Source organism: Passer montanus, unplaced genomic scaffold, assembly GCF_014805655.1.
Source record: "Passer montanus isolate IOZ18808 unplaced genomic scaffold, ASM1480565v1 scaffold66, whole genome shotgun sequence".
Taxonomy (NCBI): Eukaryota; Metazoa; Chordata; class Aves; order Passeriformes; family Passeridae; genus Passer; species Passer montanus.
The window spans coordinates 1,573,411-1,598,726 of NW_024371704.1; the positions used below are offsets into that span (position 1 = coordinate 1,573,411).

At 44.7% G+C, this 25,316-nt stretch overlaps 1 protein-coding gene across 2 annotated transcripts in view; it reads left to right on the forward strand.

Moving 5' to 3' along the window:
* The first annotated feature begins 13,027 nt into the window (after positions 1 to 13,027).
* The window catches only part of ERBB4 (erb-b2 receptor tyrosine kinase 4), a 483,644-nt gene continuing 471,355 nt past the window's right edge, over positions 13,028 to 25,316 (forward strand). For both annotated transcript variants that reach the window (XM_039728642.1, XM_039728643.1), the window contains exon 1: positions 13,028 to 13,073. In XM_039728642.1, the coding sequence (XP_039584576.1) occupies positions 13,043 to 13,073 (31 nt within the window). In that variant the 5' untranslated portion in view covers positions 13,028 to 13,042. The remainder of the gene's footprint in view (positions 13,074 to 25,316) is intronic.

Below are 25,316 nucleotides of genomic sequence, written 5' to 3' on the forward strand. Positions count from 1 at the left end.
AGCTGTGTGTGTGTGATCCTCTAAATCATTACAAATGGGTCACTGAGCAGTTTAGCAGGAGCAGGGACTGGAATCTCCCCTTTTTCTGTATATCATCATTCATCTCCACCTGCTTGCCTTCAGAAAAAAGGGCTCAGAGTAGCCCTCTGAGCTGTTACTGCTGTTGTACTGAAACCTGCTCTGTGTGGGCACTCAGGCACGTGCCACCATGCTGCAGGAGAGGCAAAGGCACACACAATGCTCACACAGCTTCTGTTCAGGATTCACAGCATAAAAACCACAATGGATGATATTTTGAAGCCTTCTATCACTGTGGTGTTCACCTGGTAAGAAGCTGTTTTGTTGCTGGCACATAGAAACTGGCAGACTGGAGGCTAATTAAAAATACATTTAATTAATAAATTAGTCAAACAAAGGTGCAAAGTGAAGGGAGTTGGCAGAGAGGTAGAGATTTGGGGGTGGGTTATTTTAGCCTGGTGACTAAAGCTGGTGGGTTTTATGCTCTGGATGTTGTGTTGATGCCTTGTGAAGGCTGATCTAGAACAGAGATTAGACAGAGCTAAAGAATAAAGTAGGGATTTATTAAGATGCCTCAATGGATCCACCTTGGGCAGCACAACCCAAGATGGCCACGGAAATGGATGACAGACCACAGGCTTTCACACTTTTATAAGTTTTGGTCCATTTGCATATTGGAGTTAATTATCCAATTACAGCTTTAGCCTATGCAGTCCCATCCTTCTTGTTTTTCTCTCCTCAGTCCATGTTGTTTGTACTCTTGGGCCTGAGATTTGGATCATTTGTCCTTGGTCCCCAGCTACAGAAGGAATTGTTTTGTCTCCCTACTTTGTGAAGAGAGCTCACCATCCCTTAATATGAAGCTGAGAACTACACGCTAAAGCAGATCAGAATCTGAAAAATATAAAAGCTAAAACCTGAGGCATCAGTGTAGTACTGAAATGTGTGAAAGTCTGACTCAGTGATACGTTCCAAGTGCTGTTCAAACGCTTTTCCTGCTCTTGTGGTGGAAGGTTGGTTGTGAGTCAGAGGTGTGGGGAGGTAGCCATGCAGATCTCTCCAAGGAAATGGCTTTTCAGTGGAGCACCTGCAGCAGGCATAGTGCTTGGGGTTTCCCCTATCTCAGCCTGGGAAAGCACTGTAGCTTTCGAGGCATGAAGAGCTGAGAGAGGGGAGCAGGAGGAGGCTGGAATCTGCTGTGATGCTTTTGCCAAAACTGGGGAATTGGTCCCAAATGTGGGAAGACACCAGTCCAGCCACCTCTGCAAGGGAAGCTGGCTTGTCTGTGTGCATTGGGTGAGGGGAGCCAAATTCACCTCTAACAGGAGTAGGCACAACCCATTGCTGGAGTTAAGCACTTATTTATGGTGGTGACAGCTTTAAGCCCAAGTTCATTTAAACACCACTAAAATCTTTGACATGTTTTAAAATACAGCGAGGAACACGCTTGTGGAAGAAAATTCCACAAGGAGTCATCAAATGCAGAGAAACAACCTGTGGCTCAGGAGGTTCTGCTCTGTGAGCTGCTAGGGACTGGGGGAGGATTCTGAGAAATATGGAGAGATGAATGATGGTACCTGTCCAAATAAATCCCTGGTGGACCTTCATCAGAACAGGATGAAACCAGCTCAGGTTTTCTTTTTCTTGCTGCATTTTGGGCTGGTTTTGGGGCTCTGTGTTCCCCAGACTCAAACTCACACCCCTGAAATACCCCTCAAAACCCCTTCTTTCAGCAGATTCCTTACCTGTTATCAGGGGAGTGTTTAGAGCAGCTAAAGATCTCAAGCACCTTGTCTGGGAGACTTATGGTGATAATTAAAGCAGTGCTTTCCAGCCCTCTGCTGCTCTTCCTTGGATTGCTGGAAAATGGGGAACAGGGCTTGTGCCAGCCAAGAAGGAACCCTGGAAATCCATCTTCTCTGATCTGGTATATTTCTTTGACCCGTTAGTGAGTCCTTGCTGATGGTTGTGAGTACCTGCCTTGTGAAAACCTCCAGGTAGGAGAGAGATTGCCCAACAATTGTAGGTCACATTTATTTTACCTTCTGTTCTTAAAAAAAAGAAAAACATCATTATGTGATGTAATTTAATCATCATAAACATGCTGTAGGTTGATTTATTCAATTATGGAGAGGGGTAGTGGGATGTTATCTTTTGGGATTTAAAACTAAAAAACGAGCCAACTGATTTGTCCTGTGCTGCATTTATGGGTGAAGCAGCTCAAAACATCCAGCTCAAAAGACAGGCACAGAGGTCATGGCTGGTAATCACAGTGACACCAGGATGAGTTTTTCTAGACCAGCTGTGAAATTGTGCAGTAAATTACATTGCATGTGATGTATTATTCCCTGGTTTGGTAAATAAGCCTCCTGGTGGAGGCCCAGCCAGGCAGATGCAGGGAGCTGTGCTGGACTTGGAAAACCAAGTTATCCAGGAGGTGCTCATGTGCTCACACCACTGTCCTCTTTGCCTCTTGCTTTGGTCATCCAAAAGCTGGCTGCTTTCCCCTCTCTTCACAGCTTATTAAAAGTCTGTGTCTTAAGGCCCTGCACTGCCTGTTTCTACAGGTGAGCAAGGGCTGCTGGAGCACCACGTGCTGCCCTGCCTGCAGCTGTCTCATGGCTGCTGCATGGAGGATGCTTCACTCTGATCCTTCATTAGCCCATGGCATGGCTGATCCCTGTCTAGAACCAACTCTGATCTCTCCATCTGCCCATGGCATGGCTGATCCCTGCCCAGACCCACTCTGATCCCTTCATGTGCCCGTGGCATGGCTGATCCCTGCCCAAAACCACTCTGTGATCCCTTCATCTGCCCATGGCATGGCTGATCCCTGCCCAGAACCAACTCTGATCCCTCTGTCTGTGGCATGGCTGATCCCTGTCCAGAACCAACTCTGATCCTTCATCTGCCCATGGCATGGCTGATCTCTGCCCAGAACCTCTCTGATCCTTCATCTGCCCATGGCATGGCTGATCTCTGCCCAGACCCACTCTGATCTCTCCATCTGCCCATGGCGTGGGTTGATCCCTGTCCAGAACCACTCTGATCCTTCATCTGCCCGTGGCATGGCTGATCCCAGCCCAGAACCACTCTGATCTCTCCATCTGCCCATGGTGTGGGTTGATCTCTGCCCAGATCTACTCTCTGATCCCTTCTGGGCAGAAAGAGCTGCTGCTCCTGGCCATGTCTGAGGCTGGATCCTAGGATTATCTTCATTTTTAAACCAGGGAAGCACAAAGTAACTCAAATTGAACTGAGGCCGTCTGGGTCTGACCTCTGGGTAAAAATAAAGACAGTTTTTTGTGCAAGCAATAATGCAGTGGGAACATCCAAAGGCTCAGCTCAGGTGTGAAGCTCTGCAGTGCATCAGCTGGAGAGCCTGTGTCTGTTACCCAAATCAGGGAAGAGACTTTTTCCCCTCACTATGCTCAGGGGTACCTTCTTCCTACCTGGGGGGAAGGAGTGAGCAATCACCTGTCTGGACAGGAATGTTCTGCTGTGGGGGTGATCCCTCTGCACATCACCTCCCTGGCAGTAGGTGCTCTCCAGGAGCTGAGGAATGATATCACAGTATCTTCAAGAGGTTTAATGACACCATTAAAAATGTGGTCAGTGTTCAGTTAACTTAAAAATTCAGTATTCAGTGGTAGTTTTTGATTACATGTGGCAGATCTCTTCCCTGCAGTAGTTGTTAGGATCATTGGCCATGGCAACTTTGTGGTATGGCACTGAAATCTTGGGCTGTAGTTTCTTCTCCAAATCCTATTTTCACTGAGATGTCCTCATAAGCAATGAAAATAAATGTACTCATATGTTTATTTGGAGGCTTCCTTAGTAAGGAGGTGTTTAATAAGCACCTACCAATGGAAACAAATCGAGTTCCTTGAGTCACAGCTGGAGTTGCAACTTTTTCTCCTTTGATTATCAAGGAATATAGTCTGCATGGAAGAATTCAGAGCTTGCAAAGACATCTGGTTGCTAAATAATATAATTAAAGTAAAAACAGCATAACGGGGTGCTACTCCCACGTTCCTAATGAGCAGAAAATAGGGTATGGGAGAGGGAAATGCATTAGCTGCTAGAGGGAAGGAAGAAGATAAAAAAAAAAGAAAAGCTATGGGGGGTAAGCCAGAGAGAAGGGGCAAAGTGAAGTGAGGAGAGTGCAGAAGAGAGGAGATGAGGTGCCCTGTGCTGGAGCCTGAAGCAACACAACACCCAGGGACTGTCTGCTGCCAGAAGCAGATGATGGTGGTGCTGGAGTAGCTGGTGATCCACGTGGTCCCTCAGAACTTGTAGCACACTGTCTCATGCAGCATTTAGCTGTGTCACTCAAAGTTTAGAGGCTCTTTTTCTCCCTAAGCGACTGTATAAAGGGCATTTTTCTTCCTAAGTGACTGGCTTGTTGTTTGTACTCCTTTACTAATTTAGAGAGCAGGAAGGCAGCTTAACAGATCTGTGCACAGTTCCTGTGTTTCGTTAGGGGAGACAAACTGCTCATTAGAGCAGCCAGGTGGAAGCCAGTTAGCTGGGCTGGGCTGAGCTGCTCTTGGCAAGCCACAGTGCTGGGGAGCTCCAGAAGGGCTTTCCCACTCCTTGCAGTGGAGAACCAGCACAGAGGTAATGATGCCTTGAGCTCTCATCTCCTGGTGGAGTCTTTCCCAGCAGGCAAAGCCCAGGTGCTGCTGTCGTCCAATGCCTAGGGAAGAAGGTGCCCCCTTTGCTCTGACAAAGCCACTGTGGTGTTTGGGAGGCCGTTCCTGTGGGATTTGGCTGTGTGAATATCCTGACTGTGCTGTGTGATGGATGCTGCTTTTGCTACCTGAGCTTTGCTTTCTCTCTCTTGGTAGCTGCAGAGCGCACGGTGGGGTTCCTTTTCCTTCTTGGAATTCATCTGCATGATGGTTTTCAAGAAGTGTTCAGAAGTGGTGCCTTTTTGGCTTTGTGTTTGCACACTGTTCAGCCATAAGGGGAAACCTCTAATATTTGGAGGAATCTTCAGGCCAAGGGTATTCTTCCTGCTCCACTGTAGACCTGGGTTATTTAGACATAAAAACACATTTGAGAGATCCTGGCAGGGCAGACTGTCCTGAGGATCATTTTTCAGGCGCGATGTGGAGAATCTCTGCTGAGATAACAAACCCCACATGTGCTTGTCTGCGAGCCTGCCACTGCCTGTTTGATCCTCCTTGTCTCCAGTGTTGCACCCAGCAGGAATTAGAGGCAGCAGTACCTTACCTTGCCCTGATGTTCCCAAAGAGGCTGCCCAAGGATGGAGCCTCACGTTGCTGTGGAGAGGCCACCCCTCGGGGCTGCTGCAGGAGATGCAGCATGGCAGGGATGGCTCCTCTGTTTCCTTTACCTTCCACAGACAAATCCCAGCTGGGAAAAGCGTGAATGTGGGTTGGTCTTATTCCCCGTTCTGTGTTTGTTGTTCCTCTCCTCTCTGTTGGGAAACCACCCTGGGGTTAAGTGTTCTACCAGCTGGGAGGAAAGGTTGGCTGAGGTGATAGTGCCAGAACAAGGACTCTGGTTTCATGGAAAACAGGCAATAACTGTCCTTATCTCTTATGCATCACTGCATGAACCTTTCATCTACTCTGCTCCAAGGAAGATTTTCCCATCTAGTACTCTGTTACTAAATATATTTTCAGTGCAACCTGAAATTATATATTTCCTTACTTGCTGTATGTTATTGTGATTTCTGTGTGTCTGGTTGCACGTAGTGCTCTGCTGTTTTGTGGGCACAGCATTGGCATATGTGTTCTCTTGCAGCAGCAGTGTGCAGGTATCAGAAATCTTTTTATAGTGAAAATCCCTTGTGAACTTCCAGTGTGAAAGGCAAAATGACATCCAGCTATCATCCAAAACATCTAACAGAGGGTGCTTTGAGTTTTCTCAACTTCTTGAGCTAGTATGAGATGGAAGGTTTCATAAGGTCATCTTCTTTTCTCCTATACCTGATTTTTTGAGCTGGTCAGACTGATGTAGGAGCAAGCAGAGGTGTCTGTGTTTACCTGGCTCACAAAATACTGCCAGATATCATCCTGGCATTCCTGGCTGCCACATTCCTCACTGCTGTGTTTTGCTGGTTCCCAAGAGGGGCAAACCTGGGGAATCAAGGAATTGAAGCTTTTCTTACACATCTTTGATTGCACAGACCACAAATGGATTAAATTCCCGATTAATGTATTTCTGCATTGAAACCTTTGTATGAGGAACTGATTTATTTGCTGCTTAAACATGCAGAGCAGTAGCATATGTGAAAACACATGCAGTAAATGTAAGGTGCAGGTTTTGTGTCAGTTTAATAATTTTTTTTTAGTGGGGTTAGTTGCCCTCATAATGGAGAACATTCATTTACATGGTGTTCTGGTGGCTCGGTGAGCTTCACAGGGAAAACAATTTGCCTTTGGGGACAAATATCTCAGGATAAATGAATTTTTCAGGGTGTTCATACCTAAGTAAGAGAAGGGTGGAAGTGCAGCACACTGCCTCCCAAAATCCACCCATGTGATGTCAGCTGTCTACTGCACAGATGGGGAAGAAGCAGCACTTTGCAAATCCCCAGCAAGGAGCTCTCTGAGCCTCTGGTGCTCATTTTGTTTAATGGGCAGCCTTGCAAACCATCTAGGCTTTCTGTAGGTATTGGTTTTGTAGCATTAGGTGCCCTTTTTTTGGTTTTGTTACTTTTTGTGTGTGTATTTTACAGAAAAATGGTGGGGACAGTTCTGACTGGGGCAGGCAAAGTGGAAGATAAGCCAGCAGCAACTGCTCTGCATGTGCAGGCAGTGTTAGCAACACTTTCTCTCACCTCTGTAGGATTTTCCAGTGCTCTTCAAAAGGCTAAGTTTGGGAAAAAGTGACACAACAGCAATTTAAGGACTGCTGGAGTTTTTCAGTGGCATAGAGCATTGCTGTGAAGTGATGTATAGAGAAAACACTGGTCCTGGAGCCAGTCTGAATTTATCACTGTGTCACAACATATAGTTAAATTTAAATGTGTGTCCAGCACTTGCCATTTCAGTAGGTTGCAATCAGCTTGAATTGATATTACCCAAATAAATCAAAGAGCTGAATAGCACATCTATTCCTGATACAGCAGTGCAGTGCACATTATCTGAGAGTAAAGGGAGTTGGTGCAGCTCTGACTGTTATTGTACCCAGCTCAACACTGCAGAAGAAAAGAACAAATTTTGGTACATTCTGGACTCCTCCAAATGGCAAGTGCTTGCCACTGCAGTGTCCGAGCTGGTCAATTACTGTGGTTGCTTGTACAGGGATGGATGTACAGTCTGCTGGCACTATTCACATGGCTGTGAATAGGGCATTCTTCATTGGAATTAAGAGTTACAGCCAGTTTTATAAAGCTGCATTTTGTCTTGGGACAGGTCAGCCTGGGCAGCATGCTGCAGTTAGGCTTCCCTGTGATGCATCTGTGCTTTTTCCTAGGGAGAAGTTGTTCTTGTCACTGTTCTAGGTCACATCACATCTGGAGTGCGTTTCTGAAGAGACTTTCCTGTCCCCACTTACTGAGTTTGGGTTTCTGCTGTGGAGCTGCCTCCAGGTGCCTGTACTCAGGTACTTTGGGCTGAAACTGCACTGGATGGTGTGCTCCAAATCAGCTTTAGCTGAGAGCAGCTAAAGCTCTGGAGTGGCTCAGAAGCCTTTAATCCACAGGACTGGGTTGGATCTGGTCTGGAATTCCCGAATGCATGTGCTCCGTTTCATTTTCCAGGTGCCGTGGCAGTGCTGAGCTCCCTCAGCTGAGGTGGGTGCAGGGAGTGGTGTGCCTGGAGCAGGGTGCTGTACCCGTGGGAGGAAAGGGGTGACTCCAGCTATCCCTGCTTTTCCTGCCCTGGGGTATTTCCCCCCAAGGAGTGGAGTGTTGGATGGGGGAGGAGGTCTCCTTGCATGCTGGACAGCCTTTTACTGCCTGACTTCCTCTCTGAGATCCTGAGGAAACCTCCATACTAAATCCCACTGATCTGATTTCATTTGGGGGAACAAACTGCTTCCCATCCTACAGCTCCATCAGCTTTGTGAAGTCTTTTGTTTTGCTCAAGTTCAGTTCTTCTTGCAGACATACGGAGAGATAATCACATCCCTGCTTTTCTCTCTTCTTTTCAACCCACCATGAACCTTCTGCTGCTGTCCTGCCTCATTTGTTTCTTCCTCTTATTCTCCTCATTAAATAAATTTCAGCCAGATTGTCCTGTCAGATGAACAGTAAATTAATATATTGTAGCCCTAACGTCAAAAAGGAAAAAAGTATTTAATTGCAATTACTTGTGTTCTTATCTCACCACAATCAGTTTTGAAAGGCTATTGACTTAATTGGGGACAAGGCATTGCTCCCTCTAATTTTGTGCTGCTTCTTAATTTCCATCAATAACTTCCTGTCCCCAATTTGTGTGGTGAGAAGTTGTACCAGTTGGCCAAAATCTTCCCTCTTGGTTGATGTAATGGTTAGGGAGATTTTGGGGCTGTAGGCCAGCAACCTCCCTGATTGAGCTGATACAGGGAAGTACCACTTCCAGAAACTCTGCAATATAACACAGGAAATCACCCAGAAAATGGCTATAAAATGCAGTCATTTAGCTCTGACATTTTTTTCTTAAGTTCTGAAGAGAAAGCATATGGAGATTATCTTTCTGGTTTGTATATTGAAATCCAGGAGCTCAGGGGCAGAATTGTAAATGGTGCAGTTATGAGTTTATTTTATAACTCATAGGTATGTTTCCTTACCTTGTTATATGGCTGCTTCTAGGAATCAAATATTTAAGTTTGCATTGCACTGCTTTTGATGTCTGGAAGCCTTTGTGGTTTTTTAGATGACACTTCACATCAGGTTTACAGTTCTTCTGGTCCTTTAAAGGAAAGGGAGAATGTGATCTCGTGACTCTCAACAAGGCCTTAAAACTTTGACACTCTCTTTTCCTGGAGGACAAGATATATTCTGGTCATCTACAAGCCTGTGTTTTTCAGTGGCAGCAGCTTTTGGTGCTGTCTGGAAAGCAAGGCTACTCACTTTGATGGAGAGAGGGTTTCTGTCCTCCCTGACTTCAGGAGAAAGAAGGAAAACAGCACTTCAGTTCCTTTTTTTCTTCAGCATATACACTCTGTCATTATACAATAAACATGTTGTTCCCTTTTTCTCCTGAAAAACCTTTTCCTTTCAGTCACTTGATGCTGTGGGAGCATTTCTGGTACTACACACTGCAGCATCTTTGTTCTGCAGACAGCAGTGAACCAGAGGCAACACTGCGGCTGGATTTGAAGCTCTTCACTGGGAAAGGGAAAAGCCAAACTTTACATTTGTATTTTAATGTGTGAGGCATGATCTAAAGCACATCACAGACTGGTTTTTGTTTGTTGTTTTCCAGTCATACATCTTAGCTTTGCCGTGTTCCCATGACCTGATGGAGTAGAAATGAGTAATTTCTGTATCTGGAGGGCTTTTGCTCCAGCACCTCATTACCTGCCAGGAATGTCTTAATGCCCCTTGTGCCATTTCTGGTTTTCCAAGTGTGACAAGCAGCTTTCTGCATTTCAGGGCATCAGAGGTCAGCCCGTGCTGAGGCAGGTGACATCCCACTGCTGGGGGACATGGAGTTCCCTCTGTCCTGGCTGCCCCAGGCTCCAGCAGAAGGCAGGTGCTGGCCTGCCCCTCCTGGGCCTCCTCTGCACCTGAGGCACCAGGAGCTGGCTGATGTCTTTGTGCCCTGTTTGTCACCCTGAGACTAAGCCAGAGGAGGGAGAGGAAATTAATAAATGTTAATATATGCTGGTTTAATTGAGAAGCACTGTTTTCATCAACTGCTGTTTGAAGAACAGGCTTAAGTCTGTTTGTAAGCCCAAACAAATGTTGGCATTTTAAAGCTGTTGCTCAAATACAGGGATCTTGCTACTGCTAAAGAGGTTTAGAGCTATGAGCCCAAACTCTATGGATGAATAATGTGGCTGGGATTCAGTAAAGCCTATTAAAGATCATATTTTTCTATTCAGTAGCTTGAGCCAAGCTTAAGCCAAGTCAGCCTTCAAATCCTGACTCGCCCACCTTATTTTGCGTATCGCTCCAGCACCACAGCACTCAGCATTCTGTGTTATTTGGAACAAGGGGAAGTGATCTCCATCTCATTCTTGTTTTCAAGAGCATGAATGTGTTTTTCCTTCAGACCCTTCAGAGACTTCACCTCTGGTTGAAGAGAAGGAGATTGTTCAGCTGTTTCTCCTGTTCTTCTCTCCATATCCAAGGCAGAGGAGTCCTGGGGCAATGATTATGACATAGGGAGAGTAGGATCCCTGAAAGCAGAAGTGAGACTTGTGCCCAAAAATATTTGAGAGGAGTCATTTTGCTTTCTTAGGGAAATGGGCTGAGACATCGTTGCATCCTGAGGCTCATTTGACATTTGCCTTAGAAACATTTTCAAAATTGTTTTTAGGTGAAATTAAGGTCATTTTTGTAAATTAATTACACTTGAGACTGGGAGAGCAATGCAATTTAAAAAGTTATAAACCAGAGCAGCCTTTTTCAGATTGGTGGGAAAGCCTGAAGGCTGCAGACCTGTTTCTAAATGTAGTCATGGTTACTTGGCTTCTGTCTTACAGAAAGGTTTGTGCCTAATCCACCAGGCAGGTAGGAAAGATAAGATGTGTTGACTACAATGTGTAGCTGGAAGACCTTTAAGGAGTGTGCTTGGGGAGGGGATGCATATTAATAAATAAATGTTACTTCACTTGGTGAGTTCATGCACAGCAACGTGCATGCAGAGCATGGCTGCCTTTTTCTGCATGCAGACCCAAAATAGGGTTGTTTTGTCAGAGGTGTGGTGCTCTAGGCACAAGAATTAGGATGTCCTTGAGTTCAAAGCGAATTCCCTGCTTGAAAGCAGGTTATGAGGGTTCTTGTGTTCAGGTTGATTAATTCTTGTGGTTTCCTATGGAAATGGCCCTTTCATTATTTCATCGATACCAAAATTAAAGCGTGGTCCCCACTCAATAGCAGAACAATGAGCTCACTGTGACACACCATATAGCACTGACCTTCCTGAAGCAGAACAGCAGATCCAGATCTATGATATTAGGCACAGCTTGCCGATTGTGCTGCCTGAGATCCCTGCAGACTGGGTTTCTCCAGCTGAGATAACCCTGGAAAAGCAGCCCTTGTCACTGCCGAGGATGCTCGGAGCAACGCACGCATCTGTGTAGTGCCTTCCACCCTCCTCCCTGCCTGAACCAGGGTTTGTTTTACCCTGCTCAGGGTTCCGTGGGGAGTGAAAACCTTTCAGGAGTGAAGCAGATGATTGAGGCCGGGCTGGGGCTGCCCTGACTCGGGCTCTGTGTGCGCACAGACCGCTATTGATTTGGGCGGCACAGACGCCGATTCACGGCGAAGGGGCTGGCCAGCAGCACCCCTGGCTGGGGGTTCTGCAGGCAACAATCTCCCCTAGAGAAAAATGGGCCACTTGAAAGGCATTTGTGTATCAAATCCCAGCTGGGATTTGATCAAATCCCAGGGGCTGAGGAACAGAAACCCGAGTATGGGGACTTTTTTGTTTCTAAAGTGCACAAGAAGGGAGTTTTTGTGGCTCTGGGCAGATTAATTTCACTTTTTTTGTTGTTTGTTTGGTTATTTTTTTTTTCCTCCCACCCCTCTTACTAGTTCATTTGGCAGCATTAAATCAAAATTCAGGAAGCTGCTGGCTGTGCTCATGCTGTGTCAGGTGTTTCAGACAGCCTCCGTTGTGACCAAGAGCTGTTGCAAAAATCTAAACTGGGCAAAGCACTGCTGGAAGCCAGAGATTAATGGCATTTCCTGAGTAATTTTTGAGTAAATAATCCCACGTGTTTATTTTTTTTTTGTCACAAATAGCATCAGGAAACCTGAGAAGATATATCAACCTCATTTCCTAGGTGCTTTGACATCCAGGCTACAGAAAAACAAGGAGGTGGAAAAGCAATCAGATGTGCATGTTCCTTATAGAGAAAAAAACAGTTTTCTTTCTTTGGAATATATTTGTTAAGGAAATATTCCTTGCACATAAGGCTCATAGGGCCAAAAGAAAATATTTCCAAAAAAGATAAGAGAACTATTTTCATAGATTAATTATAGGATCACACAATGGTCTGGGTTGGAAGGGACCTTAAAGCCCATCCAGCTCCAGCCCCTGCCATGGCAGGGACACCTTCCACCATCCCAGGCTGCTCCAAGCCCTGTCCAGCCTGGCCTTGGACACTTCCAGGGATGGGACAGTCCCAGCTTCTCTGGGCACCCTGTGCCAGCACTCTCACAGGAAGGATTTCTTTCCTATAGCTACTCTAAACCTGACCTTTGTCATTTTGAAGCCATGCCCCTCTGTCCTGTCACTCCATGGTCTTGAAAAAGTCTCCCCTTGGCTTTATGGTAGTGGCCTGTAGGTACTGGAAGGTGCTATAAGGATATTTGAGCTGGTTTGCTTATACTTGTGGGTCACCAAAAGCCACAATGCTCATGTATTAATTTTGGGGTAAGCAGAGGTAAATTAGAGGCTGGGGATGGCTTCTGTATATGGCATTCACATTCTCTGAACAGAGAGAGACAATTCTCTCTCCCAGGATTTTTCCTGGGAAAGGCAGTGAGAAACCTCAGAGAAGAAGAGAGAACAATTCTTATCTCTGTTCACTGCTCCTGGTTTTGCACATGTGGAATGTGTTATGGAGATTGTTTACCTGAAGGGATTTTTTAATTGGACACAGGTGAAAGTTGTTTTGAGTGATTAGCCAATCCCTCAAAGCTGTGTCTGACTGTCTGGGGAAAGTCAAGGGTTTCTCTACAGTATAGTATCTCTTTGGTGTAGTTTTAATATAGTATTAGTGTAATGTAGTATAGTTTTAACAAAGCAATTGTTCAGCATTCTGAATCATGGAGTCAGATCCCCCCTGGCTGGGGGATCGCCTGCTTCTACGATATCTGCAAGTGCCTGAGGGTGATGGGGAATGGAAAGAAGTTTCTGCCTTAGGAAAATGCTGATGGTGCCTCCAGATGAAAGGATGCCCAGGACCAGCTGGAGAAGGTAGGATTTGCATTGCTCACTGTCCACAACATTCAGGAGAACAGGAGATTAAGCACTGGCTTAAATGAAGCAAACAGCACGGTGTGGACCCTTGAAGCAAAAAACAATAAAAATTTGGAGGCTGGGAAGGATCCTTTCCTTTTAGGGCTGCCTGGAGAACCTGTGGGGTCTGCTGGGCAGGCGTGGTGAGGGAGGAAAGACCAAGAGGGGGAGAGAAGCAGCACTCTTGAGAGGAGTTTCAGGAAAGCAGAGCAATGTGCAGTATTTGAGGGTTTGGGGAAGAGGGAAGTGAACATTAGGACTATAAAACTCAATGCCTACTATGAGCTGCCTGCCACAAGTGCTCTGCAGAGAGCTGTGATGGTTATTTTCCCCGTCTGTTTTTTAATTTATTGTACCAGAAGCGGGAAGGCAATGCCCAAAGTCTAATGCAAAATAAAACAGAGCAGTTCTTGATTGCGCTGCATAGTCAAGTGGAAAAATGAGATAACTGGGACTCCAGTTTAAGGCCCATCTGAGCCAAACCCAAGAGGAGCCTGGCTCCAGGTTGTGTGGTGGAGCCATTGGGGCTGCCTTCAGGAGGGGAGCTGAGTGAGGTTGCTCAGCAGCCTCCAACAAGGAGTGCTGATCAGGAAAAGTGAACTTTTTGTAGACTTTAGAGTGGCTGTGCTGTTTTGAATGTACCTTACGTGTCTGAAGTTCAGCTGCTTGTGATGGGCAGAGTCCTACAGCCCGGCCTTACAAGAACTGCTGGGGTTCATATAAGATTAATGGTGCTGCTGTCAGAGGTATCACCCAGGCAAAGAAAAATTGGCAGATGGAATACTGGATTCTTTTTAGAAAGGTTGGTAAAAAACCCCAAAACAAACTGCGTTTTTTTCCCTTCCTCCAGGACTGAATTAGTCAGAATGCCTGGGAAATAAAACTGAGTCACGGTGTTTACTCTCAGTGAAAAGTAATGCTCTCTCTTCCCCTCCCTGAGGTGATGCTTTTACAAAGGGCAGTGCGTGAGCACTGCTGGCTCCTTTGGCACCTCCTGCTCCCGGGGCGTGGGAATGTGCCAGCAGGAATGGGCTAGAGGAGGTGGGGGCTGCTCTCCCCTCTGATGGCCTCCCATTGTGCTGCACCCTTGGCATCCAAGTGGGGAAAGAAGGATGGGAAGAGAAACTGCTGGCTGTGGCAGCTCCTGTTAGACTCAGAGTAACATGCTTTATTTATTGGTTTTGCTGAGGATACAGTCAGAAAAAGGAGGCAAAGAAATACCATCTTCCAGAAGGTTAGAGATGGCTGTATGTGTCACTGGAAACCAGCTGTGCTCTTGGAGAGGCTTCCAGCAGGAGTGGCCATTCACCCACCCACCCACCCTGTGGTGTTCTGGAGAATGGCAGCACATCCCTGTTCATGAGGCAGTGCTGCACTGAGGTCTAAAACCTTGCTCACACATGAAAAATTTGTTTTGGTAGTTGACAAGCACCAGCAACACCCGGGGAGTTGTGTTAAATTCATGATTAAGAGGTGGCATCAGAACTGGGCTTTTTGGAAGGATTTCTTTGTCAGAGAAGTGGTGCAATTGCAAAGTAAATGAAGTCAGAGCACAGGGCAAGGTGCCCTGGCAAGGACTGGATGATTTGTGAATCTGACTCCTGAAAAGTTCTGGGCTCCCTAGCCCCTAGAGAGAACCAGGGTGCTGTGCCTGGAGGGCTTCTGACCACCATGGGCACTTGTAGGTCAGCCGTGTGCTCTCCTTGCAGGAATCTTCCTCTGCCCCCAGGTTAAATTGGTGCCAAGCTGTCTGCAGCACATCTTGGCCTCTCACATGTTGTGCAGTGTTAATTTAGTCTGTGGAGAAATTCACAGGAACAAAATGCTGTGTTTTGCCTGGATTCTCTCTGAGACAGTTATCCCTAATTCTTTGGCAAGCCAGCTTGCAGAGATGCTGAATCCCAAGCAGTGTGAGGCAGGTATTCCCCAGGGATTTACACTTCCAGTATCACTCCTGTTCTGAGCACCCAAATGCAGAGAATCCTGAACACATTATGCAACTGCTGACCTTGATCAGGTTCAAAATTATCTTAAACGTTAATCAGTAGCAAGCACCACTTTTATTGTGGGAAGTATTTTATGTGGCATTCAAGCATGATTGCTGTAGTCTGGAGTCTGCCTTTGACTTTATTATGCTTTGAGTTTTCCCAGTTAATTTATCAAAATGACATGCAGCTCTGGGGGGCAGCTTTGTGGTGTATGATTGACTAAATAATGCTCTGCATTTCTGAGAGGCTTTTAAAGTTACTGCTTTCACACCAGGTGTGTTTGTTGTTCTAATGCAGGTCACTTCCTCTCCTAGTTGTGCTATCCTCCAAGCAGAGCCCAGGAGAAATACTTTCTAATGACAGAAAGTGGATTGCAGGGTTGGGCACAGTCTGAAAAAAGGTTGTTTTCTTACCCAAATGCTACTGAGCCAGTTGTTCAGTTTCCTTTTGACACACACATCCATTAACAGATTACATGGTGAGTTTTGGTAAGAGGTTTGGAGGCAGCCATCATTTTGTGAAGTGGCTGTGGGCATTGTAATATTCTTTTCACTCAATTTGAAATTCACCCATTGCTTTCAGAAGAGAATGAAATAACTTTTTAGACCGTTTAAGTATCACTCATGGCACAGTAATTTTAATTGTTGTCAGTTCCTGGCTGCTAATGAAAGAACGTGAAATTTGAGTGTCCTGTATCTTTGTGTTTCAGAGCAGTGGAGGGAGGGCTGAAGAGGAGATGGAGCCTGGGTGGTTCTGATTAGCGCAGCAAAGCGAAGATGCTGATGCTGTTTCAGGATGGGGCTCATTTCTTTTCTTTCCAGGGAACATTGGCATTTCTAGTTCATTAAGTTCCAAAATAGGATTTTAGGAAGAAATTCCAGTTTTTGACAAGTCGTTTGTCTTTACACCTAGGAAAAGACCGTTTTCTTATTGTATTAGGGAATTTGGCAGGAGTGCATTCTCCTTCCCCAGTCATTCATAGTTGTTGCTGCACTTTGCTATGTGATGATACAGTTGTATGTAGGGATTTCTTCCTTCCAAACCTATTTTCTAATCTTTTTCTAGCAGCACACCTCAAAAGAGAGTGATTATTTCAGGAACGTGCCAAGGGTTAGGTAAGGACTGAAAGGAGTAAGACAGTCAGAGAAGAGGCATCTCAGTAACAAAAGAAGAGGCATCTCAGAAATAAAGTAGATTTTATTGGGGGAGAAAGTGGAGAACGGGTTCAACGATGTGGAGAAGTGGAATTGCCTGAGCCACAGATTGGTTTTTTTTTTTCTCTAAGGTAAAACTCAGCGCCTGGCTTAGGTCACGTTGTGTGTTGTGTGATCTGTTGGCCAGCACCGGCTGCGTGCCTTGGGAGGTCGACACAGCTTGATGACTGGGTGAACAGCTGTATGACTGCAACCATTCCTATCTTAGAAAAGCTAATGAAGCAGCTGTGAAGGCCTGAGAACAAGGTTGAGAGGAGAGGCTGTTCAGGGAGAGCGATACACTGAACAATAAAGGAGCTCAGGGGAGAGGGACATGCTGCTTTCAAAGCTGACCCAGAGCAGGAATGAAGTGCTGAGAGTGCTTGGCACTGGAACGTGATTGTTTCGGTTTGGAGATCTGTGGTCATGGGTGAGGCCACTTGGAAGTGAGACAAGGTGATGCAACACCATCCCTGCCTGGGTGAGTACATCCCTCCCGTGTTTTGGAGCCTCAGCACATGTACAAACCCAGAGTTGCTATCACTTTCAAACAAATACCCTTACTACAGGCAACAGAAAAATACAAGCTCAGAAAGAATTGTGGGAGTAGTTCTTGCAGACAGTGCACAGAGGTTTAAGCTGGCTCCAGTTGACACCAATAGGAGGGGTGTAGTAATTATTTTCATCCCTTCTCTTAATTGCAGATGCTTTTTGCAAATCTCTCGAGGGTGGCATCTGGTCCTGGTAGGAGGCTCTAAAACCGAAGGTTTTCTTTACTGCCCCTGTGCACTCTGTGGATTCTGCTGAATCTTGCTTGCCTTGTTGAAAATGGGAGGTTTTAATTCAGTGAGTGTCGGATTGGTGATGTAATCAGAGGAGCTGTGTCTTGCAGCAGTCACACAAATGTCTCTGACCACTTTCAAGCAAACTTTTCAATGTCCGTGCCTGTTGTGAGTCTAAAAGTCAGTGCCCTGTGACATGCTCCGCTTTGGCTCCTGTGGCATTTGCACTGTCTGCAGCTGCTCTGGCAGATTAGATTGTGTGTGACTCAGGCAGGGAGTGGGGCTGATCTGACAATAAATGTGTATTTTAAGTGTAGCTGCTGCGTTGCATTAATGTTGTTTATCTTGCGATGGCCGCCGTGCGTTGGCACATGACGCGGGTGATATTAATGATGTGGGAAAAGGCAGGGCTTTGCAAGGGGCTGTGCTGCTGCTAAGTCATATGAAGTGGAATTGGGGTAGTATCTGGTCTGCTGATAAAATAAAGGCAGCTAATTGCCAGCGCTTTTGTTTTCTTAGTCTTACTTATGAAAGACTTTTCTCAGCTTGGCTAATGTATTCCTTTCAGGAACTTGTGTGCTTTCACACACAGGGTAACTTGTGTGAATGCATTTGCAAGATTAATTTTCACTTACTCCCAGGAGTATTGGGGGAGATAAAGCAACCATGTACATTCCCATTATTTTTTGGGCTATATTTGCCCATTGGGCTCTTCCTGAGATGCAGAAGCTGTAGATAACAAACCATGCAGCACGTTGTACAAAGTTAGCCTCTTCCCACGTACAAGGCCCATTAGGAAATTTTCAACTATCATTTATTGAGACAGGAAATATATTCTCTTTTTGCAATAATTTATTGGCCAATTTATAAAAGTTGCTAGTTAAATTAGTCGGAGTGGGAGGACTGAAAAATGGGGGTGAACAAGCAGCCAGCTGAAAAGCCAGCCCTTCTTGCATGAGCCATGGTCCATACCATTTTTCAAGCAGGAACATTAGTAAGAGTCAGTTGTTTCTGTTGGTTTTCTTTCATCTTGTTGGAAGCCACGTGGTTCCTGTTCCACTCCACGTGCTCTGATGAGCCTCCCGAATCATCTGCTAGTTAAATAAAAATTTTGAAGTCAGTTAATATTTTAATGGAGAGGAGTTGTAAGCTTGGGTTTGGAATCTTTTTAGAAGGATATATTTAGTAAGGTAAGGAAATAACTATTATATATAGATGTGTGCTGTTCTGTGGATCTCCATGAGTTTGTGAAGTCCATTTCTGTGGAAATAACCTGGCATTGTTAGTGTCTTCCTCAAAGATTCATGCCGAGGTTCTGTTATTTATTAGATATTTTCCTTTTATTAAAAAAAAAATGATTATATGGTTTTTGCCAGCCTGTATCGCATTTAAGTCTGTTAAATCCCCTGTATCTCTCAGAGACAGAATACCAGGAGGCTTGGAGGAAAGTGTTAAACCTGTGAAGCTGACGTAAAAGATAATATGGCCACAGGCTTCACCCTGAGCTCTAATAGTGAGAGACTGCCTTTCCCAGCAAGGTTTACAGTTTAATATCCTCCCGAGACGTGCTGTCATTAACCGTGATTTTGGAACCAAATCCTGGGTCTTGTTCTATCTCAGGGACACTCTGAGGGCTTACAGTGTTTATAGGCTGGAAAGCAGAAGTTCCATGGCATCATGGAGATTGCAGTTCCTTCAGTGCATTAATTCCCCTGCTCTGTCAGCTGCAGTGAGACGAGGCAGAGCTCCTTCACTTCTACTGTGGTGCTGCTCTGTGAAACACCAGAAAAACTGAGTATAGCCTGTTCAGGATTGCTAAACTCTGGGAAAAAATTACACTACCTTCAACAGATGCTACTTAATTTGTTTCTGGACAGTGCAGCTCCTTCTATTACCTATAAGTGCCATAAAAATTATGTTGACTCCTTTTAGTCCTTTTTTTATATTTTCTTCATAACAGCCTGTATACATTTTGCCCACTGTAAGCACTGCTGACCCACTGCAGTCACCAAAGAAATTTAGAAGGGTCACAGAGCACTGTGGGGTGGTATTTTCTGTGTTTGTGGAGCCCTCACTGCAAACCTCCTGTCCCTGATCAATGTCTATGAGTACAAGAAGAGTAAGAGCCAGGATCAAGTCATTTTGGAGGGTAAACCAGTTTTGAAGTTGTGAAGACAACTTGCTAGGAGGCAAAAGAGAGGCAAAAGCTTAAATGACTTGAAAGTAGAGTGTAAGCTTCCACCTGCTGTGGTTTGAGGACCTCTCTTGGGGAGGTAGCAGCCTCAGTTGGTGGCATCCCTCATTCTTCCTCTCCCCTGGAGAATCTGTGCTTGTCCCTGAGTGTTGTGCTTCTGGGTCTAAGTCAAAACTGAAATTCAATTTACCAATTTACAGCCCCAACATAACTCAATAGGAGAGGCTGAAAAGCCAACCCGGGGTGGAGCCAAATGGAAATTTTGCATGTGGCATGTGGAGTTCTGCAGTGTTTAGTAATGGTATAACAGGATGGAAATTAAAAATGAGCAACTTGTGCAGGCTAGCACCTGTGACAGCTGTAGTTTTTCTCTGGTCATGAGATGATCACCGTGTAACAGGCCTTAACTCCAGCTTCTAATTCTGTAATTCCTGAGCAATTGTAACTGTCAGGGGAGCTCAGTGTAAGCTGCTGCACAAACCCTTGTAACATGGCTGGCAAAGACAGTGACAATGGATGCTGAAGCCTAAGGGATGTCTGACTGTGGCATCCCGTATTTATATCTGCCTCAAACCTCTTATTAACCTTCCCATAATGGATCTTCTGCCTTTCTCACTCAGGAATGTACTTGGGCTGCTGCTCAGCTCTGAGAGTGTTTTCAAATCCAGCTGAGCCCTGTGGGAATTAACTCTTGCTGAACCATGTGCTCAGCTGAGTCCCGGATTCAAGGGCCACTCTTTTTTGATCCACAAGTTTCTCTTCCATGGTCAGCTGTTGTGATGTCTGTCTGCCTTTTCTCTCAGCTCAAAGAAGCTGTGACCACCTGAGAAAAAGGTTTTCCTTAGTCTTGGGTTTTAGTGGTACCAGTGAGGAGCCCTCACTGCATGAAAGACTTTTGGCCACCAACTTGTTTTTGGCTGCCACCTGTGAAAATTTAAATTCATGTGTTTTACAAAAAAAAAATTATTTGTTAATTTTATTAGTGATATATTTGTTATAGATTATTGTTTATATTGATCATATATTCGTGTTGTATATGTAGATATGTATATTTATGCATACAGGTATTGATTTGCACATGTTAATCTACATAAACATACATGTATAAATACATATATGTTGTTGCTTTTTGGTAAACAGCATTTACTCCTTATGTTTCTGTGCACAAGGACTAGAAATGTCTGCTTCAGGAGGTATCTACCTGAAGAGAATTAACATACAGAAGCCATAAATTATATAAAAAGTGTTTGTTGCTAAACTGTGATAAACTTAGCCACAGGGAAGCAGCTGGCACTTTATTGCCAGCGAGTTCCTTTGTGTTCCCCTTAAGCTCCAGCCAGACAACGGCACATTTATAACTTTTTAAAAATTAAATGTGGAGTAGAAAGAGCCATGTTGGGTTTGAGATGTGAGGTGCTCTGGTGGGATTGCTCCAGAGTCACTCAGCTGGTTATGCATCCAGTGAAAACCTTTCTTTCTCCTTTTGTGGCTGATGAAACTGTGGCAGTAGTAGGAATAAAAGCAGAACTTGAGGAATCCTTTTCTAGTCTCTAGCTTTGCTCTCTATCTTTTCAATTAAATTTCAATTAAATAGCAATTAAATAGAAAACAAACCCCAGAGAATGAAACCAACCTCGAACTACACATTTGCTATGGAATAACTTCATGGACAGGTTTTTCTCTCCTTCTGGAGAAAAGGCACTCAGTTTGAAGTCTCAAGGCTCGAGTAATTTTTCTCTGCAGTGAGAAATGGCAGGCAATGCAGTAACCTTCAGAACATGTGAGTAACACCAGTTCTGTGTCAGGAAGCCTTAGAGCTGAAATGGTTTGGCCAAAGCACCTGGAGTCAGAGAGCATACAAAGTGTGCTTGGTCACAACTCACCTTTTATAGGAGTGTAAAAGGAATGGAGCTCCCTCTGAAGGGTTTTAAAGGCTGGCAGAGTGAGTTAGTGACAAATCATTTTGGTGCTACTGAGACAAGTCTGGAAAGTGTCTCTGGAAGGGGTGAGTGTGGTGTTTGTGAGGGTGCCAGGATGAGGGAAGAGATGAATCTGACTCTGTGTTCTTAGAAGGCTGATTTATTATATATGATATTATATTAAAAGAAATGCTATACTAAAAGAAAGAGGATACATCAGAAGGCTTAACAAGAATGAATAATAAAAACCTGTGACTCCTCAGAGAGTCACTCACAGCTGGCTTTGATCGGTCATAAAGTAAAAAGAATTCACATGGAACCAATCAAAAATGCACCTGTTGGTAAACAACCTCCAGACCACATTCCAAAGCAGCAAACACAGTAGAAGAGGATCATGTAATTATTATTTACATTTTTCTCTGAGGCTTCTCAGCTTCCCAGGAGAAGAAATCCTGGTGAAGGGATTTTGCAGAAAATATCACAGTGACAGGGTGAGTGTCCTGGTTTCAACTGGGATGGGGTTCATCATCTTAGTTGCTGGTATAGTGCTTTGTTTTGGATGTAGGATGAGAGTAACTCATACTCAAAATGACATTTTAGTTGTTGCTGAGCAGTTCCTACATGAAGTCAAGGTCTTTTCAGCTGCTCATGCTGCATGGGGGGAACACAGAGCTGGAAGGATCAAGGTCTTTTAAGCTGCATGGGGGGAACACAGAGCTGGAAGGCTGCCCCAATGGATATCCCACACCATGTAGTGCCATGCTCAGTTTAAAACCAGGAGGAAATCTGGCCATGGCCAATGCCTGCGTGTTGGTCAGCAGGTGTTGGACAACTGCTTTGTGCAACATTTGTTTTGCATATTATTATTTTATCGTTATTATTTTCTGTGTCCTATTAAACTGTCTTTCTCTCAGCCTATGAATTTTACCTTTTCCCCCCAGTTCTCTGTGCCATCCCACTGTGGGGCAGAGTGAGTGAGCAGCTGTGTGGTACTTCACTTCCTTGCTTATCCTGAAGGCATGTTTAAGGACAATCAGCATGAGCAGGGAATTGAGGGTTTCCATATTACGAAGCAGTGTTGCCTTTTCTTTGAACAACACTTGAATGGTGGTGGCAGAAGTGTTTATATTTGGAAAAATATGAGCTGTCACCTGATGGGGAGCAGAAGGCTGTCCAGTTTTCTCCTCAGTTCTAGCACACTGTTGTGCTGTGTAATCACTTCTACAAAATTTACTGTGCTTTGCTCTAGAGTGCTAGGTTGCCAGTTTTGTTTTTCCTCTTGCTCTGGGTTAAACTCTCATTGCCAGTCTGAGTCTCCTCAGTGCCTGCATTGCTCTTGCTCTGGTGCCAGCATTGTATTTAGCAGGTTCAGTTTGGGGGGTTTTGTGGAAATTTATTCTATCTCTTTGGTAGTGTATATGTAGGAAACAACGAAATGCCCTGTTAAACTTTACTTTCTAAATCCAAAGAAGTTCAGTTCCTGAGTCTATCTGCAGAACATGGGCTCTGTGTTTACTCTGCATACCTGCAGCTCAGCTTCTTTCTGCTTGAAGCCACCTGTGTGAAGGAAGCTGCTGTGGCTCCCTCACCGGGCACTAACACAGGTCTTTCTCCACCTCTGCAGACACCCTGCTTGCAAAACTGCCCAGCTACCTCATGGTATTTTCACAAAAACATCAACAAAACCAAAACAAAAAAAACCTCCACAGCAACAACAAAACTCCCAAACCAGAACAAAACCAAAAATCCCCTGAACAACATCCTCAAAACAAACAAAAAACCTCCAAGCAACCTTTGCTTCACTTCTTCCTTGCTATGTTGTCTTTGCTTTCTCACTGTGCTCTCTTGTGCAGCAAATTTACTCCTCCAATCAATTTCTAATTTCCTGGGTTGTTTTTCACTTTTTTTTTGGTGCCATAGATGTATTTTTCCTGTGTGAAATCTGCACATAAGTACCTGTGGGTCTTGAATTGTCCATGCTGCCTCTCTGCTGTTACAGCCTTATTCCCTCTAGCTGAACTCCAGCACCTTTCCCAACAACTTCTGTAGTCTTTGTAGCATTTTGATGCCACTCTGCAAGGTGTACTTTGTGCATCTTTTCTGTCAGATATTTACTCAGTGTGCATCCTGTAGATCCTATATACTTTCAAGTTTGTTGTAATTCTCAAATGTTTCCTCAATGCTGTAATCTTCTTTTCTCCTGTGGTGCTTGCTTATAGTCAGAGAGAATTTGAGCAAAGTCATCAGATGTGTTTCCCTCAAGAAAATGTCCTGTTTTGATTTCTGAAGAATCAAAACTTCTGGGGCCTAAGCCCTGTTTTTCTTGCCCTCCTGTTCCACCAGTTAAGCTCATCTCTCTGCTGTAGCAGAGCTCAAAGGCAGGAGGGTTCCTTCACCTTCCCCTCTTGATGTGCAGCCACCACCTGAATGCAGCAGCAATCTTCAAGCAGCAGAGCAGCCAACCAGGCAGGAACATGCTGATGTTCATCCACACCAAAGGAATACAGAACAGGAAAGCAGCAAATTCCAGGGAAGCTCCCTTGGTGATTTTGTTGTTGTTGTTCTCTGCTTTTTTAACTTCTCAGCAGGGATAGAGGCTTTTTGCATTCCTGCCTGGAAGCTGGCAAACACTGGTAGTTCAGTTTTGTGTTTGAGAGCCCCTCTGAGCTGGAGAGGATTCCTGCAAATCTTGCAGGTACCATGCTTGAGGCAGACATAGCTCTGTGTCTGAATTGATTTCAAACTGCTGTCCATAATCCAGATAATAATCTACTATTCACAATTAGATGTAGTTCCAATTTCTTGAATGCTCAAGCAATCATTTTCTTTGGTAATTGAGTTCCCCGTAGAATTCCCTTATTCTGATCTCCTGCTCGGAAAACGAAGCATATTAATTTGAAAAGCTGCATCAGTGCCTGGCCAGGACAATGGCATCAGAGTAATTGCATGGAAATCTCTTACAACAGGTTTATTTTCATCTAATAAAGCTTTCCCTGGTGGTTATGCTGCATGCCATGAATATGGTACAAGTTCTAAGGTCTGCATGTGTCTGCTTGCATGGGCAACTGGGTTTAAGCCTAACATTCCAAGATATCGTTGTTAAATTTTTTGTAAGTGTTTAAAGATCAATTTTAAAAGTATTTACCATTCTATCTTTCTTTTTTGTGATGAATTTTGGTTAAGGGAAGGGGTCTGAGAGGAGAAGTGACTCCTTGTGCCTGCAGGATTTATGCACATAGAGTACACACCTACACACACTGGAATAAAAGATATCTTCCAGTCACTAAATGGAGATAAAGTTGAGTTCTATGGGATGTAGGGCAAACAATTAATAAGGGACTAGAGGCCTTTACAAAGAGCTGATAACTCAGCAGGGAAACAAAGGAAAGCAGAACACAGGTGCAGAGGGATGACTGCCCCTAGAGCCAGGAGCCTCAGCCCTCTGTGTCAGTGTGGTTGGGATTTGGTGACAGTGAGTATAAACCTTGAGATTGTCAGTGATCACCTTGTCTGGTTGGGAGTTTGACTGGGAATTGTAGTTCTAGTTCTGCTGTTTAAGGTGTTGTCAACCCCTCCTTTCTTCCTCTAGGGGATTTGCCTATAGGGTTACCTGTATATGTTCAGATCAAGGAGCAGATGCCATTAACATGAGAGATGTGTCTAGAGAATGGCCTTCAAACATTATTAATGTGCTTTTGAGCCCTGGGCTGGAAGTTGGTGAATGGTGGGCCTACTGTGTTTCAGACTTCATGGAATTACTCTCAGTATTTATCATTATTATTATGGTTATTGTTTGTTGTTTCGCCTGCTGGGGTATTTTGTGAATTGAATGCTTAAATAAGAGAAGATGTGAAGAAGATTAGATAATTATAAGGTGATGGCAGTATCCCTCATATGGAGACAGAGTTCATGCTTGTCTTATATTTCTAGATAGCACTTCTGTTTTCTCCCCTATCAGGGTCGGGTGGCATAGTCTGGCATTTCCAGAGGGTCTGTGTGGCCAGCTCCTGTTGAAGTTGTCTGGATTGTGTGAATCCTACACATTAAGGCCCCAAACACGTTTTGGGCCTGCTTTCCTGCCATGTCTGTTTGGTAGTTTGATGGGCTTAACGAGGCCCAAGGATG